General features: G+C 30.8%; 1 protein-coding gene across 10 annotated transcripts in view; it reads right to left on the bottom strand.

The window, feature by feature from the left end:
* LOC143236737 (lysine-specific demethylase 3-like) overlaps positions 1–27,535 on the bottom strand; it is a 113,898-nt gene that overhangs the window by 24,289 nt on the left and 62,074 nt on the right. For 9 of the 10 annotated variants that reach the window (XM_076475202.1, XM_076475205.1, XM_076475201.1 and 6 more), the window contains 5 exons: positions 26,185–26,426; positions 24,103–24,783; positions 6,335–6,506; positions 3,312–3,533; positions 2,846–2,965 (listed from right to left, as the gene is read on the bottom strand). In XM_076475202.1, coding sequence (XP_076331317.1) covers positions 2,846–2,965; positions 3,312–3,533; positions 6,335–6,506; positions 24,103–24,783; positions 26,185–26,426 — 1,437 coding nt within the window. Of the gene's footprint in view, positions 1–2,845; positions 2,966–3,311; positions 3,587–6,334; positions 6,507–24,102; positions 24,784–26,184; positions 26,427–27,535 lie in introns of all 10 variants that reach the window. The other variant, XR_013019732.1, reaches the window with a different exon arrangement.

The raw sequence follows: 27,535 nt of genomic DNA, 5'->3' as shown, positions 1-27,535 counted from the left end.
TCTATCAATCATTATGCTCTGTGACCAGTCACAGTGGTGACACTGGAGATAAGATTTAATATCTATCAATCATTATGCTCTGTGACCAGTCACAGTGGTGACACTGGAGATAAGATTTAATATCTATCAATCATTATGCTCTGTGACCAGTCACAGTGATGACACTGGAGATAAGATTTAATATCTATCAATCATTATGCTCTGTGACCAGTCACAGTGGTGACACTGGAGATAAGATTTAATATCTATCAATCATTATGCTCTGTGACCAGTCACAGTGGTGACACTGGAGATAAAGAATATCTATTCATTATTTGACCAGTCACAGTGACACTGAAGATAAGATTTAATATCTATCAATCAAGCTGACCAGTCACAGTGGTGACACAGTGATCATTATCCAGTCTTAACATCTTAGTCACAGTGGTGACACTGTAGATAAGAAGTCATTTATTTAAGTAATTAAACAAAAAGCTGACAAGTGACATCCATTTGAAATCTTCTTTGAATAAATATGACAAAGAATATTTTCAGAGATTTTCCTCATGTTTTAAAATAACTTTAGAAAAAATTAATCAACTGAGTGCTGCATCAGAACGAGCAAACAATCTAGTTTTAACAGATCTCATTCTAAATAATTCAGCTATATATACTAAAAGATCTAATGCAAAAAATAATAATATATAAACTGGTGGGATAATTCATCTGAGTGACCAGTGCTTAATCTTTTCATGTTGGTAGGTCAAAGTGTGCATGTCACAACCTTTTACACTTGCATTCACAATTTCATTACACTGTTTTACTATCAATATATACAAATTAATTTGGCATAAACAATAGATAATTAATAAATCAAATTTTAATACAATTGGAATTTTAAATTCTTAAGTTTACAAGAAAATATTTTTTAAAAATCTTCAGTCTCCTAATATGAAAACTGTGACATTTGTTCTCTAGGTCTTCTCACTGCTCTAACTTATTTATCACCCACTACAGAAGTACAAAATATAATGTAAATTACTTATTATCTTATATATATTACTTAAACAAAGCACAATTTTTATAACCTTCCATTTTATCTTTATGGAGCCATAAACTAGAAAATATGACCCAGTTGCCACATCTCTTATTTTACAAATTGCTAAAAGTTTTTATCTAATGTTTTGTGCTATGGTATTTATAACCATGCATTATTTAATTAAATAAAAATTATTTAATGCACAAACACCATTAGTATAGAAAAAAGTAAACTTAACTTTCATTGACAGTCAACAGTAAAGAAACAATAGTACACAAGTACTATAATTATTTATTTTTCATGTACATTTTTTCTTCATTATTATAAATGTAACTGAAACATGAAAATTAGAAACTTATTAAGTTATATAAGATTAGATTAGTTAAGATAACCAAAAATAATGAAGATAGTAAACATTTCTCATTAGGTTAGCAGTTCGTGTGTCATGTAACTGAACATAATAACATGAGCTGCAAGTTTATCAAGCGATTTACACTTTGTGTGGTAGGATTATTAGTCAGATGTGGTACAAAGGGCAAAAAATAAAAACAACAACACCAAATTAACTATAAATAGATGTATACTGTTACAAGCTTTAAAGTATTTAGTATAAAAACTGTGGCTTCTTGTGATAATTTAGTTATTCCAGAAAGAAATAGGATAAGTTAAAATTATTTCATAATATTTTATGGTGGTTATATGGTCAAGTCAATTCAACTGACCCTATATAGAGCTAAGGTACAGAAAATAAGATAAAATATTAAGTTTGTCAGAAAAGAAAAAACAAGTTTGATATTTATTTATTTAGGAGACTTTACAGATTACACAAATGAAATTTGAAAAATTTCTGAGGAAGTGTCTTTATTCTTAACATATAAATCACTTTGCACTTGAAGCAACCAACACTCTGACTCCATATAATTATGGACAAAATTTTAGTACAAAAAACTTATTTGAAATTCTGATTTTCGTATACAGAAGACTTTTAATATTTAATGAAATATTGTTAAATTTTTTAGAGGTACATTACACATTTTCAGAGATATAGTATGTATATCACCATGGTCACATGGCAATTAAAAGTCTGTGTAAAATACAAAAGCCTGTTGTGACAGGGTTAGCCAACTGAAAGACAGTTCATTTTGAAATTCCTACAGAACATGAATTTGATCCACCAAATGCAGTACATTCCTAATGTAACAGAGATAAAAAAAATTGACCATTCTCCATTGGACTAGAAAGGCCAAAATCAATATAAATGACTAATCACTGGAGGAACTCATGAGATGTAACATGAAGAAAAACAATGGAGAGTTACATAATTTAGTATAGCTAGAAACCTAAGTAGGATGTAAAGGATCGGATTAACAGTAACAAGATGAATTTCATGATTATTACTCTAAATCACATGAGGATACTAAAATTTAATCAAAACCTTTAAAAAATCTGAACTTATGTGATGATCAACTGTTTGAAGAATATCCGTCTTTTGAAATACAATTTACACTAACCTGTGTAAAACATTTAAAATATATATTTATTTTGTGGAGGTTAATAAACACAATATAGTTAAAATCAAATTATTTACATACACATATCAAGAAGTCCTGTAGTCAACACCTCATACTACAAAACATCATGTCACAGTTTTGCTTGGAGTGTCGGTGAAAAGGTTTTCTAATATTTCCTGGCAAGTGGTAAGAGACCATTAATGTCTTTACTGTTTTAGTTTTGAAACAGTATTCCAATTTTAAATGTTAGTAAAATAAAAATGTATCAGTTAAACAGGGGTATCTTGAACGACTAGACAATGACAGATAACTTCACCTTGAATGTGATCTTCATTATTTCCATCTTCAGGGATTCCCACATAAACCATGACATTAACAGCATCACTGATGTCTAAGTGCAGGTTTGTTGTTCCTTTTTGTGAATAAGCAGCTGAACCTGGATGAACAAATAAATGAAGGATTATAAACATTGTTATCAAGTTTTACTAATACTTGATAGGTGTGGAAACAATCAAGTTTAAATTTTAAATAGTTAGAAAACTAGTTAATCACTTCACTCGGAAGAGATTGATAATACATAACAACAGTACTCGTAAAACCGACAAAACACTTAACATCAAGAATCTGAAAACAGATCTGGTAATATTAAGTAATTAATCAAAGTAAATTATGCTATTTTGCTGCAGTTTTAAATGTTTAATTTCATTTTTGTATTTTATCTATTCCAATAAGCACCATTCTGTATAACAGAATTCTCTTAATATGATTTTGACATCACTTACCATAAGCATTGTACATTTTGGGGCCCAAGTCTGGACGTACAAAGCATTCTGGAAGTCGACCAGCCAAATTCAAAAGTCCATTTCTGTGAGTGTACTCAGGCAAAGGGAGTACTCTCATTAAATCCTGGAAGCGAAAAGGTAGTAGTTCACTAAAGTCTTCACCAGGTGGCCAGTCCTTCAACTTCAGCAACATATAATCTCCATCATCACCTATCATTCGCTCTGGTTGTAATAGATTGTAATTAGCTGCCAATAACAGTAACTATTTTCTTTTTCTATGAAGAAAGAGTGTTAAAGTAGAATTTTGAATTCTGTCAGAAGTTCCACAAAAGTTTAAAAAAAAAATCAAACCACATCAAAGAATTATATGTATGGAATATTATTAATATTCCAAACAGTTTAGAAAATCTTGAAAACGAAGCTCTTTACTGAAAAGTATCAACTAAATCTAATTAGCATTTAATCAGTGATGTGGAGAAAACCCACTTGTAGAGAAATATAAATGTACAAACAGCTCATTTGGGTTGAGAAAATACTTTACATAGAGGAGTGAACAACGTTTCGACCTTCTTTGGTCATCATCAGGTTCACTATCAAAACACTAATGTTCCTAAACTGATGTTCTTAAACACATAGTTAGGAAAACAAGACAATAAATTATAAATGTATTAAACAAAGTTACACTTACAATCTCAAGCATACATCTATACTATGGTAGTTCAGGAGAATAAAACACATTACAAAAACACTAGATGCAACTGAACTGACATTCTGAAACTTAAAGCTGTACTATGGTTGTTTATAAGAACAGAGCAAATCACTATAAAACAGTTGTATAACAGAATATATTGACACATACACAATAATATTAACTAATTATCATGGATCTAAAGGAAACAAAATGTTAATCATTTCTTTTGATGTAGATTTATAGTGTTTTAGACATATCAGAAATTTTCTGCAAACAGAAAATACCCTGTATGCAGAGGTGTTCTTTAGGTGAAATTTAAGAAATGACATTACCCAAAACTTTGATCTGAAGGTTGTCTCAGTTCGGAAATGTTATTAAAAGAATGTAAAATAAGTCAGATTGTTTCCTATCTACAAAAAAATTATTAAAATGCTAGCAACTGTTCTGCAAGTTAGCCAGCATATGATCAGTCACATGAAGGAACAGTCAGCCTATGTTATATGTGTGCACTCCATACACACATAACACTGATCAGAAACATATTCCACAGGACTAGTTTTTAATACAAGTGCTATATTTTACTCACAGCAAAACTCAAAACAGATTTCATGCAGCAGTACCAGGAAATCAATCAGTGAATCGACACTCAATGATTCATTGTATTTCACCTTTCAACCAGATACCAAGCACATAGCAGTCCAGGGTAAATATGGAAAAAATTAATGAAGGAACAAGACGCATACAGTGATAATGGACGTACGATGTAAGCAGGAATAAGCCATGGAGGGCATGGTGAGACTAGTGTACTGTGTGGAGTGGTAACAATAAAACTATACACCACAGTTCGATGTTCATTATGCTATCATAAAATACATACTAGTACAACCAACCTTCATATCAGCATAATGGATGATAATTCCTGCTTCTACAGTGCTAAGTTGATCAACTCACTTCATTACTTGAAGAAGTGAAGACTGGTCAACTGAAGTGACTTGCATGCTTACTAAATATTCTTGGGAAATAAGTTACACTCCATAAAGTGATTCCAGATACTAAAAACGTTTTTATAACAATTCTTTCAGACAAGAGGTAATCTAAGATATTTCAAGACCTTGTCAAGATTCTAACTGACAGCATGCAATATTGTTGCCAGGTTATTCTTGTAAACCATAATTTTTCAAATTCAAGTGAAATGTTATGAACTGTGAAGATGTAAGACAAATTCAATCAAATGATTATTTATAAGTGCAGACTGAATAAACAATTATTTGTATTTAAGATATAATAATGAGAGAGGGGTGTGACAGTGATATTATTTTATAATTACATTTTTTCCTTGTAATAACAAAACCATTATAAATTCTGGTTAGTTGTTTGTGCAGTAACTTAAAACTTTTCTACTATGGTTAAAGTACCATGGTAATAAAGAATTTGACATTTAAAAGATAATTTGCATCTGACCATTGTCAAACATGTCTTATGGACGAGAGTGTAATGGGCATGGGATGGTAGGGGGCGTTGCAGTTGAATATTAAATTATTAATTAACACAGGTATAAAGGTGTTCCTTTATATTGGTTTAACTTTTGGTTTTAGTTGCTGTATAACTAGGGCTTCTTTGATTTTGCATTTGTTTATATTTGTTTCCCTACTTAGTATCTGGGAGTTTCCTACGGTTATAATGCGTTAAAAAACGTGTGAAGATGTTTTTTTTTTGTTCTTTGAATCTAGTTTCCATTTTACATCAACTGCAATGCCCCATACAATCTTGTACCTGTTTATACTCTTGTTCCTAAGATGTGTCAAGTATTGGTCAGTTGCAAACTCTCTTTGTTAAGCTAAAGATGACTTAGGAAGGTCAAAACGTTGTTCTCTGCTTATCAATAAAAGTGTTACTACCCATACCAGCCATTCTGAGATATATTTTTATTTCAAGTTGGTTTCTTGTTATCAAGAAGTAAAAGATACCTGTTAAAGACACATTGTACACAAGTTTCATGAGCTAATCTTAGTCTTCAGCAAGTTAACAAGAACAGAAACAGTTTAGGCAGCTGTAAGTTAGGATTAACATTTTTTTTTTATCCAGCAACTGCACTCAAGTACAGAGCTTGCCAAACAGTTGTTTATAAAATAGAGTTCTTCCTTTTAAACTTAAAGTTATAAGAAGAAGAAAATAACATCGTTTTTATTTATAGAAATTGTTGAAAGAGGTTCTATCTTGAGTTACACATTGTTATGAAAAGTAGGTGAATACTTTAATTTTCAACTTATAGATATGTTGTCCCACTCTACCATCATAATTTTTCATTTTAATATTCAACTATCATACTTACTGGAAAAGTTTTCAAACCCATCCCAGAACTTTCTCATGGGTAAATTTGGTAGTATTGTACCAGTTTTACAGTTGACTAGGTCATTTTTAACATCTCCAAAGTCTCTAGAAAAACTCTCTGGATACCAAAGGGTCATATTTAACTTGGAGCTCACATTTAGAACCATCACAGGCTGAAACAACCACACAAAATTCTGAATGTTATATTTTCTAAATAAATCACATATATTTAGATTGGAAAATTACAAGAGGTTAAATTGTAATAGATATCCAATTATCTTCCATTGTAAGCTACATTCTGTATCTTTAAAACAGATCATTTATTTTCTGTATAAATTCCATATAATTTTAAAATTTTCATAGCTTTTTAATAACACACAATACCTTACACACCTAAGTAATGAATAAAAAGTGTTTCTGCACCACTTAAAGATAAATTAATTTAAAAAATGATATATGTGAAAACCACCAAAAAATATACTAAAATCATTAAAACATAGTTTAAACTCACTAAAAATATTAAAGATATAAATAATTTTCACTGATCTGCCTCCCCAGAGGAAGAGGGCTCTTTGGCAGCTGGATGCAAAATCAATTAAAATATGAAAAATGTTCAACCATAACTCAAAAACTGTTACAAAATCCCAATTTCAATCATGAGGTTTCTGATTACTTCCACAGTTTTTCATCCTATTATAAACAAGAGTAAGATCTTTTATTTTACTCTAACCCTAATATCTTTCTTAAACTGTCCCAGTAAAAATATTTGGAAATCATTTAAGTTTTTATCCATTAACACAGGTACAATTCTAACACCAAATTGAGTTTCTCTGAAAACTGTGTGCCATTTTTGGAGGTATTTCTATAATATTTTGTATTTCTAAGCACACATCACTGTCAATATCACACAGATAGCACTGCCTTATTTTTTTCAGCATTACAAAACAGAATTTTTGTTGTATAGTATTAATTCATTTCAAATGGACCTACCACTTTTTCCTTATTTTTAATTTAAAAGAAAAACTTAACTTTGTTTTCCTAATCCTACAATAGTTGTATTTGTATATATTAAATCAGGTTTAGTTATTCTACTAACAAAAATATTATTATTCACTAAATGCCCAATAACAGAATGTAAACTTTATAGTTACATAATTCATGTAAGATTTAGCAGTGGTATTATTTTCTACAAAAGAATCACTAACATTGTTTCATTCTGTTCTTTTCCCAATATTGTATTTCCTCACAGTTTTAGTTTTAAAGTTAGCTGTACTTAATATATCATTATCAAATGTCTTTTTCAAATTCACTAATTTATTTTCTAATTAATTTACATTAATTTCTAATGTTTTATCTAATTTATCTACATAATTTTAGTTAACTTCATCAGACTTCTTAATTAAATTATTCATGTAATATTTAATAGATTAGCAGCATTTTCTGCAAAAGGATCACTCACATTTCTAATTCTGCTACTTTTCACAATGTTTTCTATTTATGAATTATTTTCCAAATATTGTATTTTTAATTGTCACTGTATTAAAGACATCACAATTAAGAATAACTGTATTGATTAGCTCTCAAGTTTTTTGAGTAAATGTCTACTTATGTCTATTTTTGTTGACTGCATCAGTTTCTTATACCAGTTTCTTTATATATTTGTTATCAGCATCAAATTTTCATTGATTAATAACAATCCTTCCAGTACATATAAATTGCTTTTATTTCTATTAGGAATATTATTCAAAGATTATCATTGATTTTGGTTTTACCAGGCAGCTGCAGCAAGTTAAAAGCATCATCACTGACATTATTTCACCTGATTACTACCAAATCTGAATAATACCTGGAATAATCTAATTTACTTTTTTGAATGAAACACTGTAACCTTAAGCAAGATATTTATTATCATTAATTCTAACCCATGTTCTTAATCTATCAAGATTATCAAAGATCACAGTTTTCAGTTTGATCATTTTTCCTATCTTGAAAATAGGGAATAACATGTTTCTGATATCATCACTCGTTGTATTTATGGTATATTTATTACATGCTTCTCCATCCAATGAAGAATACACTAAATGTATAAAAAGGTATCCAAAGAGAGGTTCCATGGATTACATAGAGTCCAAAGAAAAAAAGGCCCAAAGAGATTATGGGTTTCAAGAAGGCTCAAGTCTCCAATAAAGAACCTCTAATGTAAAAAAATGAGGAAGTTGTGGAAAACAAATCCTCCATGGACCATCAATGCAGCAGAGAAAGCTGTGTCCTGTTAAGATGAACAAGAAAAAAAAACATACCCAAATGAACCAGTTAATGGGTAGGTGTGAGATGACCAACTTCACTAGCCAATCAAGACTCCTAAAGAAGAAAAAGAGTATGGTTGAAGTTCTGTTGGGATAGAGCTAAAGGAAGCCAGTTGAACCTCAATCACAAGTCATGAATAAATGTGATGACCAAAAGCATGTAGTATGTGACAGAAAAACAAAAAATAAACAGCTAATGCCAGGCCTAAAGGAAGAACTCAAAATGATAAAATCAACCATGATGTAGAGTCCAAAGATAAAGCCCTGATGCTTGGAAGATGGAAATGCTAAGGTTAAAATCAGAAACACTGATTCTGTTATCAAAAGCCCTGGACAAAAGAACTATCAGAGGATGACAAAATCCATCAAAGTAAACTAAGGAAGGACAAAAAACTGATAGAGATGGGACAAAACAAAATTCTACAAAATGGTGAGAAACTTCTTCAATAGCATCCTCAGCCAAAATATCTGATAATGTTTCAGAAAGATGCTTATGAGAGACAAAATCTCCTGAAGGAGAGAAGTAAATAAGAACATGAGAAAAAGGGAGAGTTAAAATTGAAGGGTAAATCCAATAAATAGAACCTGTAATCACCAACAAGATATTACAAATATTTTTTAATATTTGTTTATTTTTATTAACAATATTTTTTACTGTTAATTCTTATCTTAAATCAGTTTTAGAATGGTTTCCTTGATATCTAAGGGTAAATCTTTCATTTGGTTGCATAGATTAATCCTATTGGGGTCTCAGAGAGTTCTCAAACTGATTTCTATCTTTGGATAATCTTCTGATCATGAATTAACATTACACAATAATGATATTCCCATAAATAATTATTTTAAAATAAACTGATGATGTTTCTTAGTATCTTTAAGCCCCACTAATATACATGGTTTCATTTAATATATTTCCTTATCCTTTTCATTACTACTTTCAATAAACTTCTCACTGTAATATGTTTACTAAGTATTTGCTTGTTTATATGTATAATCTTGTTTTTATATTTTTTCCTGGTTTATATTCACCAACCTTTCTAATTGATGGTAATACTTCACATGGTACCCATGTTTTTGCTTCAGGTAATTTTTAAAGTATAATTAACAAATATAACTCAGTTTCATTAACAAGTATTATTTGTGGTTATAAATTATCCAAGGGCCTTGTTACAGAGTGATCATTAAAATATGAGTTATACTTGTCTTAAATATCAACATGATCACACTTTTCAATTTTTGATATCACAGTATTTTGGCTACATCCTTAACTTGAAGTCAAGGGTTGTTATTTTAACCTAAAATGAAGTATATACACTTATTATCAAACATTAAGCTAAAAGACTTTTCACTTGGTTAGAACCTTTTTTATAAATATAGATTTAAATTTCTATGAGATATACGAGGGGGGCCCTGTTTTAAGGTCCCTAACATTGTTTTTGAAATTTACCATAAACACAGTACTAATTCATAATGTTTCCAATTAATGGATCCAAATAAAGTATTTTATAACCATCACAACATTCTATAGGTTTTATCTTCTCATAATATTCTTCCCATATTTTTTGTTACAGTTTTTATTCAATTTAATTTCTTTTGTAATATTTTCAACCTTTAAATAGTCAAGATCTTTTCAGAAAAAAATAATTTAGTTATTTACCTTTGTGAAAGATTTGATGAAACATCACTCTTATAAATGGCATTTGTATTACCTTATCAAAGTATATCATTTTATATTTTACTTTAGGATAAGATTTCTTCCTTTTTTTATAACAACAACTACATATATCATATAAAACTGTCTATCTCTGACATATACAACAGAGCTACAGTGTATTCTCTATTTCTTTTTTTTAACTTGATATGCTTGTGTCATCAACACTTTCAATCATTTCAAAGTTGTTGAAATTCATCCTCTAATTACTTAAAAACCTTTTTAACTTCCAGAACCACATTACTTTTTTAATTAAAGGGCAATTGAAACAATATTTTTCTTGTTTTTGTTCCTTTTAGGTATAGTAATTCCATAACACATTTTGTTCAGACATATTTAAAGTATAGAAAAAGGTAAAATTAGTTTTTAACTAATGCATGTATTGCCATAACAAGATTTATTTTTTCTTAGAACACTTTTATGGATGTCTTTAACATAAAATAAATTCATTCAATTAGTTCATTACATCAATTTTATTTTTTATGCAAAATGCTTCTTTCTTTTTTATTTTTAGTATTATATGTTTTCATAACATATGGAATTAAAACTTTTTTATCTTCCATGTTTATTTTGTATTAAATTTCTATGCAATGAAATGTTTTGTTTAACTGCTTTTTATATGCATTTTGCATTATTAACAAATTCTTTTTAACAAAGTAACTGCACATTCATATTCATAAAAAATGTGTTACTGGTGATACATGCATCATAATACTTTATCTCCAACTAGAAGCCAATGTGATAGTTAATAAATACTCCTTGCACACTAAATCAGTTCTATACAAGGCACAAAAATACAAGCTGAATGTAGAACTGCTGATACACTGGCACAATAAGTAAAGACACCAAATGTATTACTTGTGATACACTGGCAGCCAACATGTTAATAAAAATAATAAACCTAAAGGTGGTCTTAAATTCTTTTGTAAACATTATAACACAACAGTAAAACATACAAAAAAGTTTAATGTGAATGTGGTAATCAAATTAATAAAATGCATTTGAAAAACAAGGAAATCTTCCTTCACAGGAGATGGGGAAAAAATTATAATTTGTTCTACATGCATAAAAGAGAAATAATTTGTTAGATTTCACAAAAATGAAGATATTACTGGGAGTTATAAATTAATGTAAAAACCATGTTAATAATTATTATAATAAAATCAAAACTGCAAAAAAGTGGAAAATGAATATAGATTAAAAGTTATATGTTGAAGAACATAAAAATTATAGTGAAAAATTATCTTCTGATAAGTTTAATGTAAATAAATGAAGAAACCACAACAATTTAAAACTCTAGTATGATTGAAACAGCTTGCTAAACAAAAATGATATATTCATTATTCTAAACTTGAACAACTTGATTTAATGAAGTTTCTTACTGATGAGAATTAAATAGAGTAATATTTACTAGAAATTGCAGTTTCAATCAAGATCTAGTTGTTAAAGCCAGAAAGAAACAAATATGATGTATATGGAAAATGTTACAAACCATCATAAAACAAAAACTCATGTTAAAAGAGACCATTAAACAAATCTGAGGTTATTCAAAAAATAGAAGCAGCCTTCAAAGTGCATTTGAAAACTGATTCAATAGATAATGTTAACTATTATACTGACACTTAAGAGTTTTTGTTTAATGTGGAAATGAAATAGAAACCCTATAACCCAAGTGCTATCGAAAGGTGGACCTTTCTTCTTCAGGGGCAAACTGGGAGTGGTAGTGTGATTGAACAGGTGATATATATATATAGAGGGTGTTAAGTGACATCATGGGTGTCATCCAGTTTTTTGGGAATTGTTTATTTCTCTGTGTACTGTTGTGAATGTCTCATTTCCACTGCAATGTAGCCTATGGCGAGAGTGTATGTGAAAAGGTGTTTGTGATATTTTAATTTTAAAATGGCTAAATGTATGTGTATTTTTAAAATAATATGCCTAGGTGTTTAACTAAAATAAAATAAAGATAACATTTGGAGAATGATCAGGTAATAGGGTTTCTGTTACATTTTTATCAAGACTTCTTGGATCTATGTGCTTTTAGAATATCGTGTTTGATATAGAAAATACTGTTCTTTCTAAAACTTGTGAAAGTTAAGACATAAAATGAATTTAAAAGTTAATTAAAATCAATAAGTAAACCTCATTAATAGATTCATCACATATCCAGTAACCTGAAAAATAAATGATAAAACAGTTGTTATAAATGTTAAAAATGAAGATCAAGAATGTGTTACATATTGCATATGAATTTACTTGCATCCAGTAGATGAAAAAATAATTCAGGATAAATCAGTAATTATAATAAACCAAAATAACTGAAAGATATTAATGAAGTATGTGAAGGAATTAATTCCCCTGCTGCTATAAATATTCCAAAATTCTGAAAAAAAGATGAACACATCAGTAAAAGTTTTCAGTTGTGGTGAAGAAGGTATTATTTATTCTTTAAGCAGTACTCCAGACAACTTGCACATCCTTGTAAGATATGTATAATGTTTGGAGAGATGTTTCATTTTTTATTTTATATATTTATCAGTTATGGGTGTCCTATCACTGATATGCTACAATATGAATTTGTGTGCCAGATGTTTGTCTACTGAAAACAGATGTTTTACCACATACACACTTTATGGATTGCAGTTATGAATGTCATAATGACAATGCACCAATGGCAAATTTATAACTGATAACTATCTCCAGTAGCAAACTCAACTATTGATGTTTTTGATAGTTTGCAAACTTCATTATTTCCCTATTCTGTTTGTTTTATTTAAGCAATTTCTCTGTGATGTCCCTTTGTTTTAGTTTGTTGTTAAGGTATCTATTTAACTTAAGCCTAAAATCAAGAATATCACATTTGCCACAAACAATATTGCTTGAGCAAAGGACCAGTTCCATATTGGAGAATTAATTATTAACATAATTCAAAATTTACCATGTTTATAAGCAATCATTTGCAATCTTTCAGTTAAAATGAAAAGTATGCTGTATTAAAAAAAAATCAGATTTTCTTAACAAAAATATCTGCATGAAACGTGAATTTCAGAATAAGGGTAAATTATACTTTATTTTCATTTTAAATTTTAACATTTTATTTGCATAATCTCTAGAGTCTCCTAAATGTACATCAAAATTGTGTCTTCGGTAACGTGTATTTCATCTGTAGAAACCTATACCCAAACAACAAATTCTAAGGTTTTCCATAAACACTATATTAATGTATAATTTTTCCAACCACATGAAATACGAAACAGGACGTCCATAAGCACTTTCACACCTATACCACTACTAAATCCTGACCACCCACATATAATTGAAAACAACTTTGTGCAGATTCATATCCTAAATAATTTTTCAACTTTACTTTGTACTTCAGACAATTCTTGTTGCAACTACTGTACTGTATAAATAAGCTGATATATACTTCTGACAATTCTTGTTGCAACTACTGTACTGTATAAATAAGCTGATATATACTTCTGACAATTCTTGTTGCAACTACTGTACTGTATAAATAAGCTGATATATACTTCTGACAATTCTTGTTGCAACTACTGTACTGTATAAATAAGCTGATATGTACTTCTGACAATTCTTGTTGTAACTACTGTACTGTATAAATAAGCTGATATCTACTACCCCCCCCCCAGTGTTTTCAGGGCCAGAATTCAAACAGACTCAGTAGAAAACATTTGCTTATTGATCAACACTGAAGTACCAATCAGGTTTATTGGATCTGCCTAGACTTTCTACAAAGCCACAGCATAAGCATTTTATAATACTTTAGACATTTTTTTCCTTGTAAACATTATATTGTCAACAAGATGATAGCTCCTACCCTGCTGTGTTTTCAAAGCAGGAAAAGTTCTAGGAACTATATCACAGAAGCTTATTTGATATTTACAGTTTAAGAGTATTCAAAGTACGGTAACACGTAAATACGAAGGGTGATTCACCATTTTATATATGGCTGGATTATACTTCAGCCACTAACAGCAGTTCAAACATAAGAAATGGGTGTAAAGAGGTTAGAAGAAACTCTCTGAAGATTTACTTTGCAACTTTGTTGTCAGTACAGGCAATCAGGACCATTCATTTTGTTTCTTACAGTGTCTATGCTATCTACTAACAATAAAATAACTACAGAAAATAAGTGTGACTAGATGAGAATTGTGAACTCTGAACACAAGTACTTTGAAACTGTGATAAAAACAAACAATACTACACATTTTATTTTGCAATTGCAACCTCTATTTTTTTATATGTTGGTTACAATCTGTAAAATTACATATAATGCTGCAGTAAAAAAAAATAAAGAAAGAACTTTACTGAAAATAAAACTGCTTGATATTCAACTACAAGGTTATCTTTTATTTTTCACTTGTTTTCACTATTTATTATCACAAAAGTAACTACGATATAAAAAATAGAAACTTATAAGGTAAGATAACAAAAGAAAAATATTTACATAAATCTTCGTGGGGTGCACGCACCAGCAACTCGTGCATCACACAATTTGATATGATAATGTGAGCAGCATGCTCGTTTTAAGTACATTTTTAGTCATACACAGTTCAAAGATCAATATAACCAAAATTAATATAAAAATATGTATACTGTTGTAAGATTTAAGCTATTTGGAATAAACATTTGTGATTTCTTCTTACAACATTTCTAGAACATAAGATAATTTTTGTGATGGTTAAGAGTTTGACCATAATAAGATAACACTGATAAAACAACACATTAAATATATATTTTTGTTTTAAAAATGTTTGATGGTTGTATATAAAGAAATCACATAAATGAAATTTGACAATTTTCAAGTGAAGAAAACTATTTTTAATTTTGAGATCAAAATTACTCACTGAACATACTGAATGAAAAAAATTCATGAACGAAATCTTAATACTTAATTTTAAAACTGATATTTTATGTAGCCTTGTAATATTTATTATTAATACTCAAAATATTGTAAAGATAAGCATACATTTTCAAAAATTATAATTACTCCCAAAGATACCTTTACAGTTACGAGCTGAGTGATGCAGATTTAATATTCAGGTTTCTACAGTTAAAAGTCAAAATGACAGAAGTGACCATTTAAACTCTGTAAGAATGGGTGTAAAAAGAGAACAAACTATGGAGTACAGTGATGGTGATGGATCTACATTTAAGTATAAGCTGGACCTCAATTAATGAAATGCAGAAGATCACATCAAACTGCCTGTGCAATGACACTGTGAAACATTTCTAAAGATGCAACTTTTATGATGTCATGAGAGATAAATCATGTGGACTGGAATTTCAAAAGAACTTGTATAAAACATATGCATGAAGGCAATCTTAAAACATTTTATTTTGGGAGCATAAACTTGATGATGACAAAGTTCATACAATTACCAAATGTTTTAAGGACACACATGAAAAATAGTAAGCTTACACACAGATGGAGCTACTACTATGGTAGGTCACAGAGGTAATGCATAAGTGTAAATAAACTCAAAGCTCTCCTCTCGTGTCACACAGACACACTGCATGGCTCACACATTTGCACTGATGTGTGATGATGTCATCAAAAGCATTAAACTACTTGAAACATTCCAATCAAGATTCAACAGTATGTACTATTTCTTCAGCAGCTAAAGCATGAAATGTAAAATCCATTTTCAATGACATAGAACTGTAAATCAAAGAATCACACACTGTGAGAAGTGCAGTTCATGCTGTGTATTGTATTTATACTTCTGCTGTAGCAATGTTTTATGAATTACGTACAACAAATGCAACAGCTAAATCTCTCAATACATATTTTAACAGCACTAAATCAGTTTTAATTACAAGCCTCTTATTACATGTTTATAATGAAATTCAAGTGTTAACTTGGGGATTTAAGCAGGAACACCTTGTATTGAGACAAATGAGACCACTAGTAGAGTCTACTTTTGCTTATTGGATGAGCTAAAAAAGGTGTTAAAAATTACAGGGAAACAGTGAGCACTTTGGAACAGAATGATGATTGTATGAAATGTGTAAAACTTTCTGTTTCAAAAGAGATTTCTAAATAAGTAAAGCAGCTTATATAGACAGACTTCACCAGAAGATCATCACTAAGGCTTACACACATATGGAAACACCATCCACAATTCGGGATCTATACTTAAGCCTTCTATTTTTGGTTAAGATAAAGCAGATGGGGTTATCAGTGATCTTGTCGATTTTTATGGAACCAATAAACTCAACAAAATTTCATACGGCTTGAGAAAACACTGAAATTAAAATGGTGTCCATAATTAACAAACATGAATCCGATACAAAATTAATGTTCTAAGTTCAAAAGTATAATGAAAGGCACATATGAAAATTCAGAAGCTGAATAATTATTTAAAAGGAATATTAAATTGCACGGTGATCAATTTCCAAACATATTAAAATTGTGTCAAATAGCCTCAGCTATTTACAGTATGTGTCAAGCATTGATTGTTAAAGTTTATTCTGTAGAAAACAAAACAAAATACAGATGCTCTATGAAGGCTGAAAAGATAAGACTGCTTAATGAGTTTGTTTTTTTGTTTTTTTATTTCGTGCATAGCTACACAAAGGCTATCTGCACTAGCCATCCCTAATTTAGTAGTGTTAGACTAGAGGGAAGGCAGCTAGTCATCACCATCCACTGCCAACTCTTGGGCTTCTCTTTTACCAATGAATAGTGAGATTGACTGTAACATTATAATGCCCCATGGCTGAAAGGGTGAGCATGTTTAGTGCGATAAGGATTCAAACCCACGACCCTCAGATTATGAGTTGAATGCCTTAACCCACCTGGCTATGCCAGGCCCTGCTTAATGAGAATTGTAATATTAGGCCCAGAAGTTTCATTATGCAATCCCAGTCCTGCAATTAAAATGTGGGAAAGTGCTAAGAACAGCAGTAGGGTTAACCTTTCATATCTATATATGCAGAGAATTATGAAAATTAAAAATAAATAAATGTGTAAATTTTATGCACATGTTTTTCTTGAAACCCAAAATACAATAAGATAGTACTGATACATTCAAACTCTGGTAATATATATTATTCAATTGCTACATAAATCAGCATATGCAATTCTTGTGATACTGAATTACTTTCTACCTTTTGGCAAGTACTGATCAAAGCTAAATTTGATTAGTAATGTACTACTACTGATCATGGCAAATGTTACCTGGAGCACAACTTTAAGTATAACTAAAAATAAAAACAATAGCACGTTAACATTTTATATACCAAAGATAAAACTAATACACATTACTGTCTTATCAAAAATTCATTTCAGTTAATTACAAGTCAAGCATTAAACCACAAATCTAAGATATATCCCTTTGATAGGTGTCTGCTATATTTCTATATTAAAAGCCAGGCTGAAAAACCATAACGACTAAAAGACAAAGGAAAATATGATGATGAAAATGCCCTTAAAGGATTCAGTTATAGATATTGAGAATATAAATAATTTGCTAGGAGTTCCATCTGTTATATATATATATATATGCTGCTTTTGAATGTTTAACAAGAAGGACTGATACCTGTATACAAGAACCCTCTGACAATTATACAAATGCTTATCAAAAACACAAATTTGAGTTCAAGAGTGGAAATGGCAGTCATCGTTTTATCAAAGAACTAGGCTGGGATAAAAAAGAAACAGATCTAATTACAAACAACAATGAAAAACACATTTCATTTAGCACGAAAACAAGTAACCTTAAATTGAGATTCATAGTCTCCTTTAAATTCATAGCTGATAGCTTAGATAAACTTTCAAAAATTTAAAGAAAAACAACAGTAATATCTTCCAGAAAAAAAGTTCTATCTTGTTATTATGTGAACAAATAAAGATTCATTTGGTAAAATGAAATGAAAATGAATTAATAAGAGAAACAATTTACAGTATATTAAAACGAATGTGATATACTGGATGTTGATTGCAGATGTGTTCAATTAGTTTGGAAAGAGTTTAAGACACAAAACATGGGAGAATATTCTGATATTTACATGAAGATTTTAAAAAGCTTTTTGATTGTGTTTAAAAGTGGTGTCTCCAACTGATCTCTTATGTTTTTCTTTTTTTACTTTTGAATTATTTTGCATCCAGCTCGTGAAAAACCCACACCCTGATGATGGGCAAGGCAAATAAATAGATTTTAAATTGATTTTCATTTTCAATAATTTATAGTAATTTTGAGCTATTTTTTTAATATTTGTAATAAGTTTTGGCTATTTCTTACATTTATTTTGACTTAACTTCACATTTTACATTACTGAAATTTGTTTAAGTGGTGCAGAACATAACATTTTCTTAAATCAAAAACTGTATTTCAAGTAATACTTACTTACTCTCACATTTACAGCTATAACTCAGTTAGCAGGGTTTCTTCCTTTGCCCATTCAAACATTGATCTGATTTTTCTTCACTTGCTCCAGTACTTTATACCCCATTTAACTGCCTTTGCCAATGTTAGTCTTGTAACACTCTCCACCTACATCAGTGAGCCTTCTATTCTAGTACTGTATATAAACACCTCATTCAAATAATGTTAGCACTTCTTCTAGACTGACTAAATCCCAGTATCTAACACCAAAACACAGGTTCTCTAACACTTGCAGCTAGATTCCCACAGTGAGAAGGTGGAGGAGCTTATAATGACATTATCCATACAGAAAGCATCTGTTTTAGAGTGAATTTCTCAATTATTGGAGAAGAGGATGAAATCTGGAGCTGCCCTACCCAGGACCTTGAAATTTTTTATTTTTTTTTTCCAGATGTCATTAAGAGTGGCACTCATAATATTGATTCAGAGTTGATGCTGTCTGGTTGGGTTAATGATGGCCCTATTTTTTTCATCAGTATTGGTTCAGTGCATTGTTCACTCTAAAACTCTTGTGGGAAGAACCTATGCCCACCACTTTAGTAACTGGAAATCAGGTGTGGTAAGAGCTCCCAGATTCACTGGCAGAATCTGGGGTGTAATGTGCACAGTGCTATGGAAACAATGCAATAGGTGAATCAACTTTCAAAATTTTTAAAAGCAAACTGACCTCAATTTATTCAACCTAATGATTGCTATGATTGACAGGATCCTCTTATAGTTTACTCATGATAATCCATGAGTGATGGTTCAGCATAGTACAGTAATACCACCCAGTTAGCCTCTAAGTGGTCTAATGGAACCCCTCATTTCTACACAGCCACTTGCAACCTGTATAAAGTGTATTTAATTAGTGGTTGATAGTGCAGAATTGATATGATAAAAGCACACATGCCCATGCAACACTCACCACAAAGTGGAATCCGTGAAAATGAGGTAAGGAACCCTGAAAATACTCACTCCTCTGTATACTCCATCAGAAGTGGTTATAATGGATTTACTGTTATATATTTAATATCTATGTTTGTTTCAGTTTAATATGTATTTAGAATGCAAGTAATGTATATTGTTAAATGTGCATTGTGAAAGTCCTGCCTGTTCTCAAAATTTGTAGAAGATTCTTGGTTGTAAGAATCAACATTGTATTTATCTATGTAAATAACAGTATTGTTGGGCCAACTGAACTTTCTAGAACTTTGCCTTGAAGTTTATAAATTGTAATATCTGAGGAGAATAGTTTAATAACCTTGTTGAGTCCCTACAGTAAGTATACTATAATTCTCAAAAGCTATAATTTTGAAAAACTTATTAATCAGAAAACTATAGATTTTTTACCAGGAACGTTCATAGATTTCAAACATTACAAACTTCAGTGAATTAACTTCTGATACTACTATTTCTAAGAGGACATTAGATATTTTTGAAGGAAAAAACTCACTCTTGAAGAAATTAGTTAGCTTTACCATAAAGAGAAGTGTACCTGCATATCAACACAGAATTAATTCGCTCTCCAAGAACCATTGACAAAAGATTCAGTTCTAGACCAGATAGAAGACTCTGTAATGTTTGAAAGTTTGTAAAACTCTTGTATATAAATCATTATCTGTAATAGCCATTATTATATAATTGTATTGTTGTTTGTATATTAAAATTTAATATTTGTGTTAAGAAAGAAAATTATGTGTATCAATCCTGTTGACAAATATCATGAACCTGATGCATACTGTTGTTCAATTAACTTGTAACTTCAAATTTCCAGTTATCTGAATTTGTAATAAGTAATGTACATGACATTATAAATCAGAGGCTCTTCTAATATAAATTATAATACATAACATGGTTAAGACAACTACAAGGGGTAAGTGAAAACCCTCTGATGAAGATAAGGCAAATAATGAAAGATAAAAATATTGGAGAAAGTCCACATACCAGCGAGCAATTCAACCATAATGCTAAGGACAAAGAAAGGTGACAAATCTGATTAGATGTGACTTGCAGAAAATTTCTCAACTTCAAAGAGATCCCAAAATACAAAGTTGTTGTCTGATGTTCAAGTAATACAGCCTTCAAGACCCTCGATGAGCATGACAATGATCAGAATATAATCAGACACAGAAGTGAGGAATAGTAATCAGATGAAATGGTGAAGAAGATTTATCTCCTTCCCTGTCATACAGTGTCTTGGGTAAGAAGAACCAGTCTGAGGATGTAGTAGAATGAGAAAGCAGTCTATAAACAAACAGTGCAAATCACTTTAACAAGGAATGTCTGTAATTAGCAGCTATGAAAAATAAACTTTCAAGTAAAGGGAATATATTACATTTGAGGATCAGATCACTGAAAGGAAGGTGTTGGTAATGGGCACATAATAAAACCTTAAACACCTGAAAGGTAACTGGAATTAACTTGAGAAATCCAGAAAGTACTGGGGAATCAAAGAAAATTTACTCACAACTATCGAACAGTAGTCAATAAGGCTATATTATACAGGGTGATTGTGGAAGATGCAAAAATATTGTCAAAGAACAAGATTAAAAAAGGAGTTATGGTTGGCACTTTTAACTAAAGTGAGTTCAACCTATGCTGAATAAATCATTGCCTTTACATGTGACATTTCTGTTGATAAACATCCATCATGGGACAAAGAAATGACTGAGACAGATACATTACAACCTTCAAAATTAAATCCTTATGCCGTGTAAAAGACTACATAACCTCTAATCCTGAAGCTTGATCTTCTGAATAGGCAGGTTAAATCATGGATGTCTCCACAGAGACAGCCTAAAAAGAAAAAAGTGGAACAGAAGAACACTCTGGTAAGTACTGCAGAAACAAAAAACAGGGTGTAGTTGCCAATCTGGTAATATCAACAGGACCTAAAATGGGAGGGAACAAATCATATTACTTACTCTAGGTAACATTAATTAGAGGGAAGGCCTAGAGTTGTAATATCATCCTGTCCTGACAAAGTGCATCCATTGCCAAAGCCCAAAGATGTGGTACTAGAAACCAAATTGCCAATAGTTGGATGTTACAACAACAGGCCAACCCACCAAGCAGAATTGCAAACGAGAGCCAATCTAATAGATGACAGTGGTAAATGTGTGAGCTCAATGATTAATTCTGACTGAAGTACCTGTTGTACACATGGACCAATTGTTAAAGTCACCACAAGCTCAAAAATTCTCAGAGCCAAGCTTTCACAAACCATGAAGGTATACAAAAAACACTGAAAATGTTGGCAGAGATACACTGAGCAGAAGAACCCTTGGATATAGACAAAATCTATTCTGGGTGTCGATGTACTGAGACACCAATGCCAGGGGTCACGAACAACAAATAGAATGGAGAACTATGAGACCCTGCAGGAGCCAATGACATCAGTGATAAATGTAGAAGCTGACAAGTGAAGCAATGTGTATGCTAACAATAGTTACAGCTCATCACCAATGAGGTTGGTGCTCCTAAAAGTCTTACAATAAAGTGAAAGAAAAAACAAAAAGTTGGATTTTATAGTTGTAAGTCCATAGACTCACCTTATCCCATCAAGGAACAATAATCTATTCAAATTAACTACAAACTCCATTTTAGAATCCCAAAACTTGAAGGGCAGATGTATTATTTGAGAGTTGGAATGGTAGACTAAATCACGAGGTTTCAATAACTGTGTCAGATAAGACATAACTGTCTTATCAAGTAACTGAAAAGTAAAAACCACCCTGCATGAGCAACAATGTCCATGGATGGACAGAAAACTAAAAATATGTTCCTGGAACTTTCAGCCATCAAGTAAGGTGCAGGCTCAAAAGCAACTGGAAAAAGACCAAAAACATCACACTCACAATGAACCAACTGAAGAAAACAAATCAAAGGCAGCTTATTCCAAAGTAGTCTCCTTTTTGTTTTATTTGTCATTTAAAGACTGTGTTAATTAGAACAACATTTCATCAAGTAAACAAAGTAATGTTGGGCAATCCATTGTGTCCACTATAGAGAATCAAACCTTGGATTGCAGCATTGAAAGTCTGTAAATTCTCCACTGTCCTCCCTGAAGAGTTGCCCTCAGAATACCCTCAAGGAACACCACAGAACTGAATATATGTCTACATCTCACTATGAGTAAGACTGCTGAAAGTCTCAACTGTGAGTGTCCCCCCAACTTGTGCAATGCTAGATCCCAAAAGTGCGATAGAGACATGATTTGTTTATGTACCTGAAATAATAAGCAGAAAATTCATATTGTAATTCAATCTGCCAATCAAATTTTTGTTTTAATGGAAATCAACTAGATAACACAGAAAATGTTCAAAGTGACTTCAAACAATCATAGTACTGGGAATACCATTAGTGAAGCTCTATAAAGAAAATGTAATAACATTATCTGAATTAAGTGCTTATACACAGTTTCAGGATAGAGGGCACACTGACATCATGTGACAAATATTGCCAAGAGCAATTAAGTGGGGCATAAAACACTGAAGCAAGTGAGAAAACCAATGCTTACAGGGACAAAGAAAGAAACCCTGGCAATCAAGTAATAACTGAAAATGTGAAAGGAAGTAAGTATGTTTTGGAAGTCCCATTCATCTACTACTCACCTACCTTTGAATAAGCAAAGTTAAAGGAAAGATGTGAAATAAAGCACCAAAGTTTTACCAGTGGTCACATAAAATAGACAAATCTATAGTTATCCAAATGGCTTCATTTCTGGTAGCAATATACAAAATAAAACTAGTATAATTCTGTTGCATTACTGACAGAAAAATGTAAAATATACAAGTTATATTAATCAGTGATGTTGAGAAAACCCACTTGTAGAGAAAAATATTTATGTAAAAATGGCTCGTTTGGGTTGAGAAATTTTTTTGCATAGAGCAGCGAACAACGTGACCCTGACGATGACTGAAGAAGGTCGAAACATCGTCCGCTCCTCTATGTAAAAAATTTTCGCAACCCAAATGAGCCGTTTTTACATAAATACAAGTTTTCTATATAAGTTATATTATTTTGTTTTCTAGCTTCTTTACCAATAATGACAAATCACATTACAGAAACTTGGGTAATTCTTCAGCTAACTTTGGTGACATTGATAGTTAATAAAAAAGGCAAATACTGTTCAGTTATCTCAATGATTTCTTTGCCACTGTAAACATAAACATAACTGACTTATTTATCAGTGGTGATATAAAGAACAAAAGTTGCAAACTTCCTGAACTTTACAGTGATAAAACTAAAGAGAAAAATTGTTTATTTCTTTGCTGGTGATACTGTATAACTCCCTAACTTCTCAGGTAATTAGTTGTGAACAACAAATCTTACATACTTATTGCTGCTAACTTACTTGTCCACGCTTCCACTGTTCTTGGAAAATATGCAGATTATCTTTGTGTTGAGCATCATGTAAAAGTAGCAACCTTCCATTACAAAGCCAGGAGTGGGGAACATTAGGATGCATTATCAAACTTTCAGCCAGCGTGAGAACCCTTATGGTTGTCTGTCCTATCCCTCGTTCTATCTTAGGATATCGGCGGACAAAGTATTTCAGCTGTTGTTGTTCTTGATTAGGTTTGTCTGCTTTAACTACATGCTGCTGAATAACACAAGAAATCACTTCTTCCAGTCCACTAGTCAATGTTTTTTTCTCACTATTAAACCCTTTACTTTTGCTTCTGTTTTCATTGTTGTTTTTCATGTTTGGTTTTATGAGAAGATTCCGCAATGTGGAGAAATTATTCTGTACACTGCCTTTAGTTGACTGTCCATCAACATCTGCATCATTATGAATAAGGGAACTATCTTCATTAATCTCATCCTTATGCAGATCACTTGAAGTATTCAAGGCCACATCAGCTAACCAGCTAAGAGAACCACCACTTGCTGAACTATATTCTTCTTTCTTTACCACACCAGAAACAGCATTGATATTGGAGGGCTTACAGGTTGTCTTGGTTTCAACTACTACCTTTTTCAGAGTTCCAGGACATTTCTCTGTGAAACACTTTGTTACAGCACTCATTAATTGCTGGAATAAATAGTAAACTTCATTACTAATTTATTACACTAAATTGCTAAAACTGATGTTTCCAAACAGTACAAGATTACAAAGACATGTTGTGGCTACATCATACAAATCAACGAATAGTTGTATCCATTGTAATCAGGGAAAGAACACAATTCCTGCACAACTTATGGCATTTTCAATTGAAAGTGTCAGGAAAACTATTATGGAGCACAGCTAAACATATATACAGTCCAGAAATCATTCCCAATTTAAGCACATAAAAAAATTCATCCAGGTTCCACTAGGAAAAGCACATTATTTCTTATTCTGCAACTGTGGAGATTGCTGGGAAGAAATATTCACGTACAAGTTTACTGGAAGATATTTATTTGTATTGTAAATGCATAAACTATCAGAGCAGCATTTACCCTTTCTTGATGAAGGGATCACGGATACACTTATTATGTCCTTTGATTTCCTTCCTTCTCATTGTGTCTAAGTCAAGCTGCACAAAACTTAGTAAAAACATACTAAACGGTACATAGTTTCTGTTTTAAAAATTCATATACTTTAAGCATTAAATTTAATTTCCAAACTTTTATTGCAAGACACTGATTTGAAAAAAAAATATTAAAAATGTGTCACTTATGTGTCACTTCAGAATTTCAATTTTTAATTTAAATATCTATTGATTGATGTTCATTTATAAATTTTATTAACACTTTATTTTGCTTATTACAGTAGTCAATTACTGGTGACCAACAACTTGACCTATCACAATGGTGTTAGGTCAGGTTAGGTAGCAATATCTTTGCTAACAATGTTCTTCCTCAAAATCAACTTACTTCTAATGCACACACTTTATTTTCCATAAAAGCAAAATTAGTTTATTTTCTGTAGTTCTTGAATATAATAAACTTAACAATAATACTGAATAAACAAGGCTTTGAGATACCAGAATATTGTGTCTACTATACTTAATAATTAATACTTTTTAATTCTTTTAAACCTAATAAATCTTACTTGATGTCTCATTACAACAGAAAATTTCTGCAGTTATCAAACATTTTCAGTAGAGTAAAGTTTCTTTTGAAAAAATCCCAGATCTGTGGTCCATTCTCAAGTCTTCTTAACTTCATACTACATTGCATTGTTCTTCTGTGCAGAAACTAAATCTTGTCACTTCCTATCATAACTTACTTCTCACACGATTTTATCTGTTCTATACTGATGTAAAAAATTTGGTATCTGCTCTATCCAACGGTATTTAAACTTTGCCTTTTTTAAGCAAAAAAACTGCTGAAGTAATTTTTAAATCTGATATACAGTTGTACATTTGACACTTGAAAATTATTAAATACAGAAAAGTATTGAAAGTAAATAGGAAGTAGCAAGTTAATTACTAAAAAAAACATTACTTACCTTGCAGATACCATTATTTGACCTTTTCCTCTCAACAGTTTTATTCTTGGAGTTCTGGTGACACTTACAGCAAGCAGGGATATTCCACTGTTCTCGAATCTTATGTAACTTCTTTCCAACATCCCACAGTGCTGTGTCAACAATGATTTGGGTTAACATCAGTTTATCTTGCTCATGAGGTTGTCGATTCTTGCACAACAGCCACTGGTATTCATCTCTATCCTTAAGTGAACATTCTTCCTCTGTAGAGATAATACACACATACACCTGTCTAGATTCACTTGCATTAAACAAAATATATACTTCTATATGTTTAAGCAATTCATCCTTTTGCTAGATATTCCACTTTAGTAAAAATATAACACTTTCAGAACATAAATATTTACTGGTACATAATAGTATTACACTGTTTATTGGGAAAACATTAAACTTTTGTAGTAATGCAAGAATTTTTATACATTTGCTTTAAGCAGATACAATGAAAATACTGTACTGTTGTTTTGTATGTAAATCCAGTCTGATTAAAAAAATGCAAAACAAACCTACCATTAAAACGTTCTTTTTATGTACATAGTCCTATATCCAAATCAAACTATATCAGCAGAACTAGTGAGATGAAAAACACAACTAACTAATTGTAAAATTTTTTTGTTGTATTAGAGTTAGACAAACCCTGTCATTCAATGAAAAAAATACTACCATAGCTAGCATAATTGAAAAAAATATATAACTATAAGAGTAGCCATGTTTGTTTTTTTAAGCTTGTAGATTCAAGTTCTTTTTTCATCTTTCAACAATACGAGTACAGGGAGAAAAAGAAAAATATGAATATAATGGTAGAGTTGTGCCTAAAAGTTAATTCCTATGTAAATGGAAATTGTTAAAATAAAAATTAAAAAAAAATTAAGCAAATTCTAGAGATTACAAAAGATGACTTGCTGGATTACTCTTAATCCCATATGTTCATTAAATAGTCAAATTCTATTCTGCATGGACATCCGTAACTTTTTTTGTTATTTAACTAAGGGAATCTACTATGGATTACTTTAATTATATATTATTTCCTAGCATTTGTATAAAACATTTACACTTTTTTCACCGTCTTTCTCCATCAAAGTTTTTGTCATTTATAATTCTGACCAAAGTTTTAGCCCACATATATATTTAGCTTAACGTCGATAATGATCACTATTATATTCAAGGTCACAGGTATGTGATAATATAATTAGAAATATGTAATTATGCTCAGGATTTAAAAAAGTATTTACCCATTTCAGGATGCCAACATGATGATATACTTTAGAATATTAATTGTAAAAGTTGTTTAAATAAACCTTCATATGATATATTT

This window comes from Tachypleus tridentatus, chromosome 13 (assembly GCF_004210375.1).
Source record: "Tachypleus tridentatus isolate NWPU-2018 chromosome 13, ASM421037v1, whole genome shotgun sequence".
Taxonomy (NCBI): Eukaryota; Metazoa; Arthropoda; class Merostomata; order Xiphosura; family Limulidae; genus Tachypleus; species Tachypleus tridentatus.
This window is presented reverse-complemented; position numbering and strand designations above follow the sequence as displayed.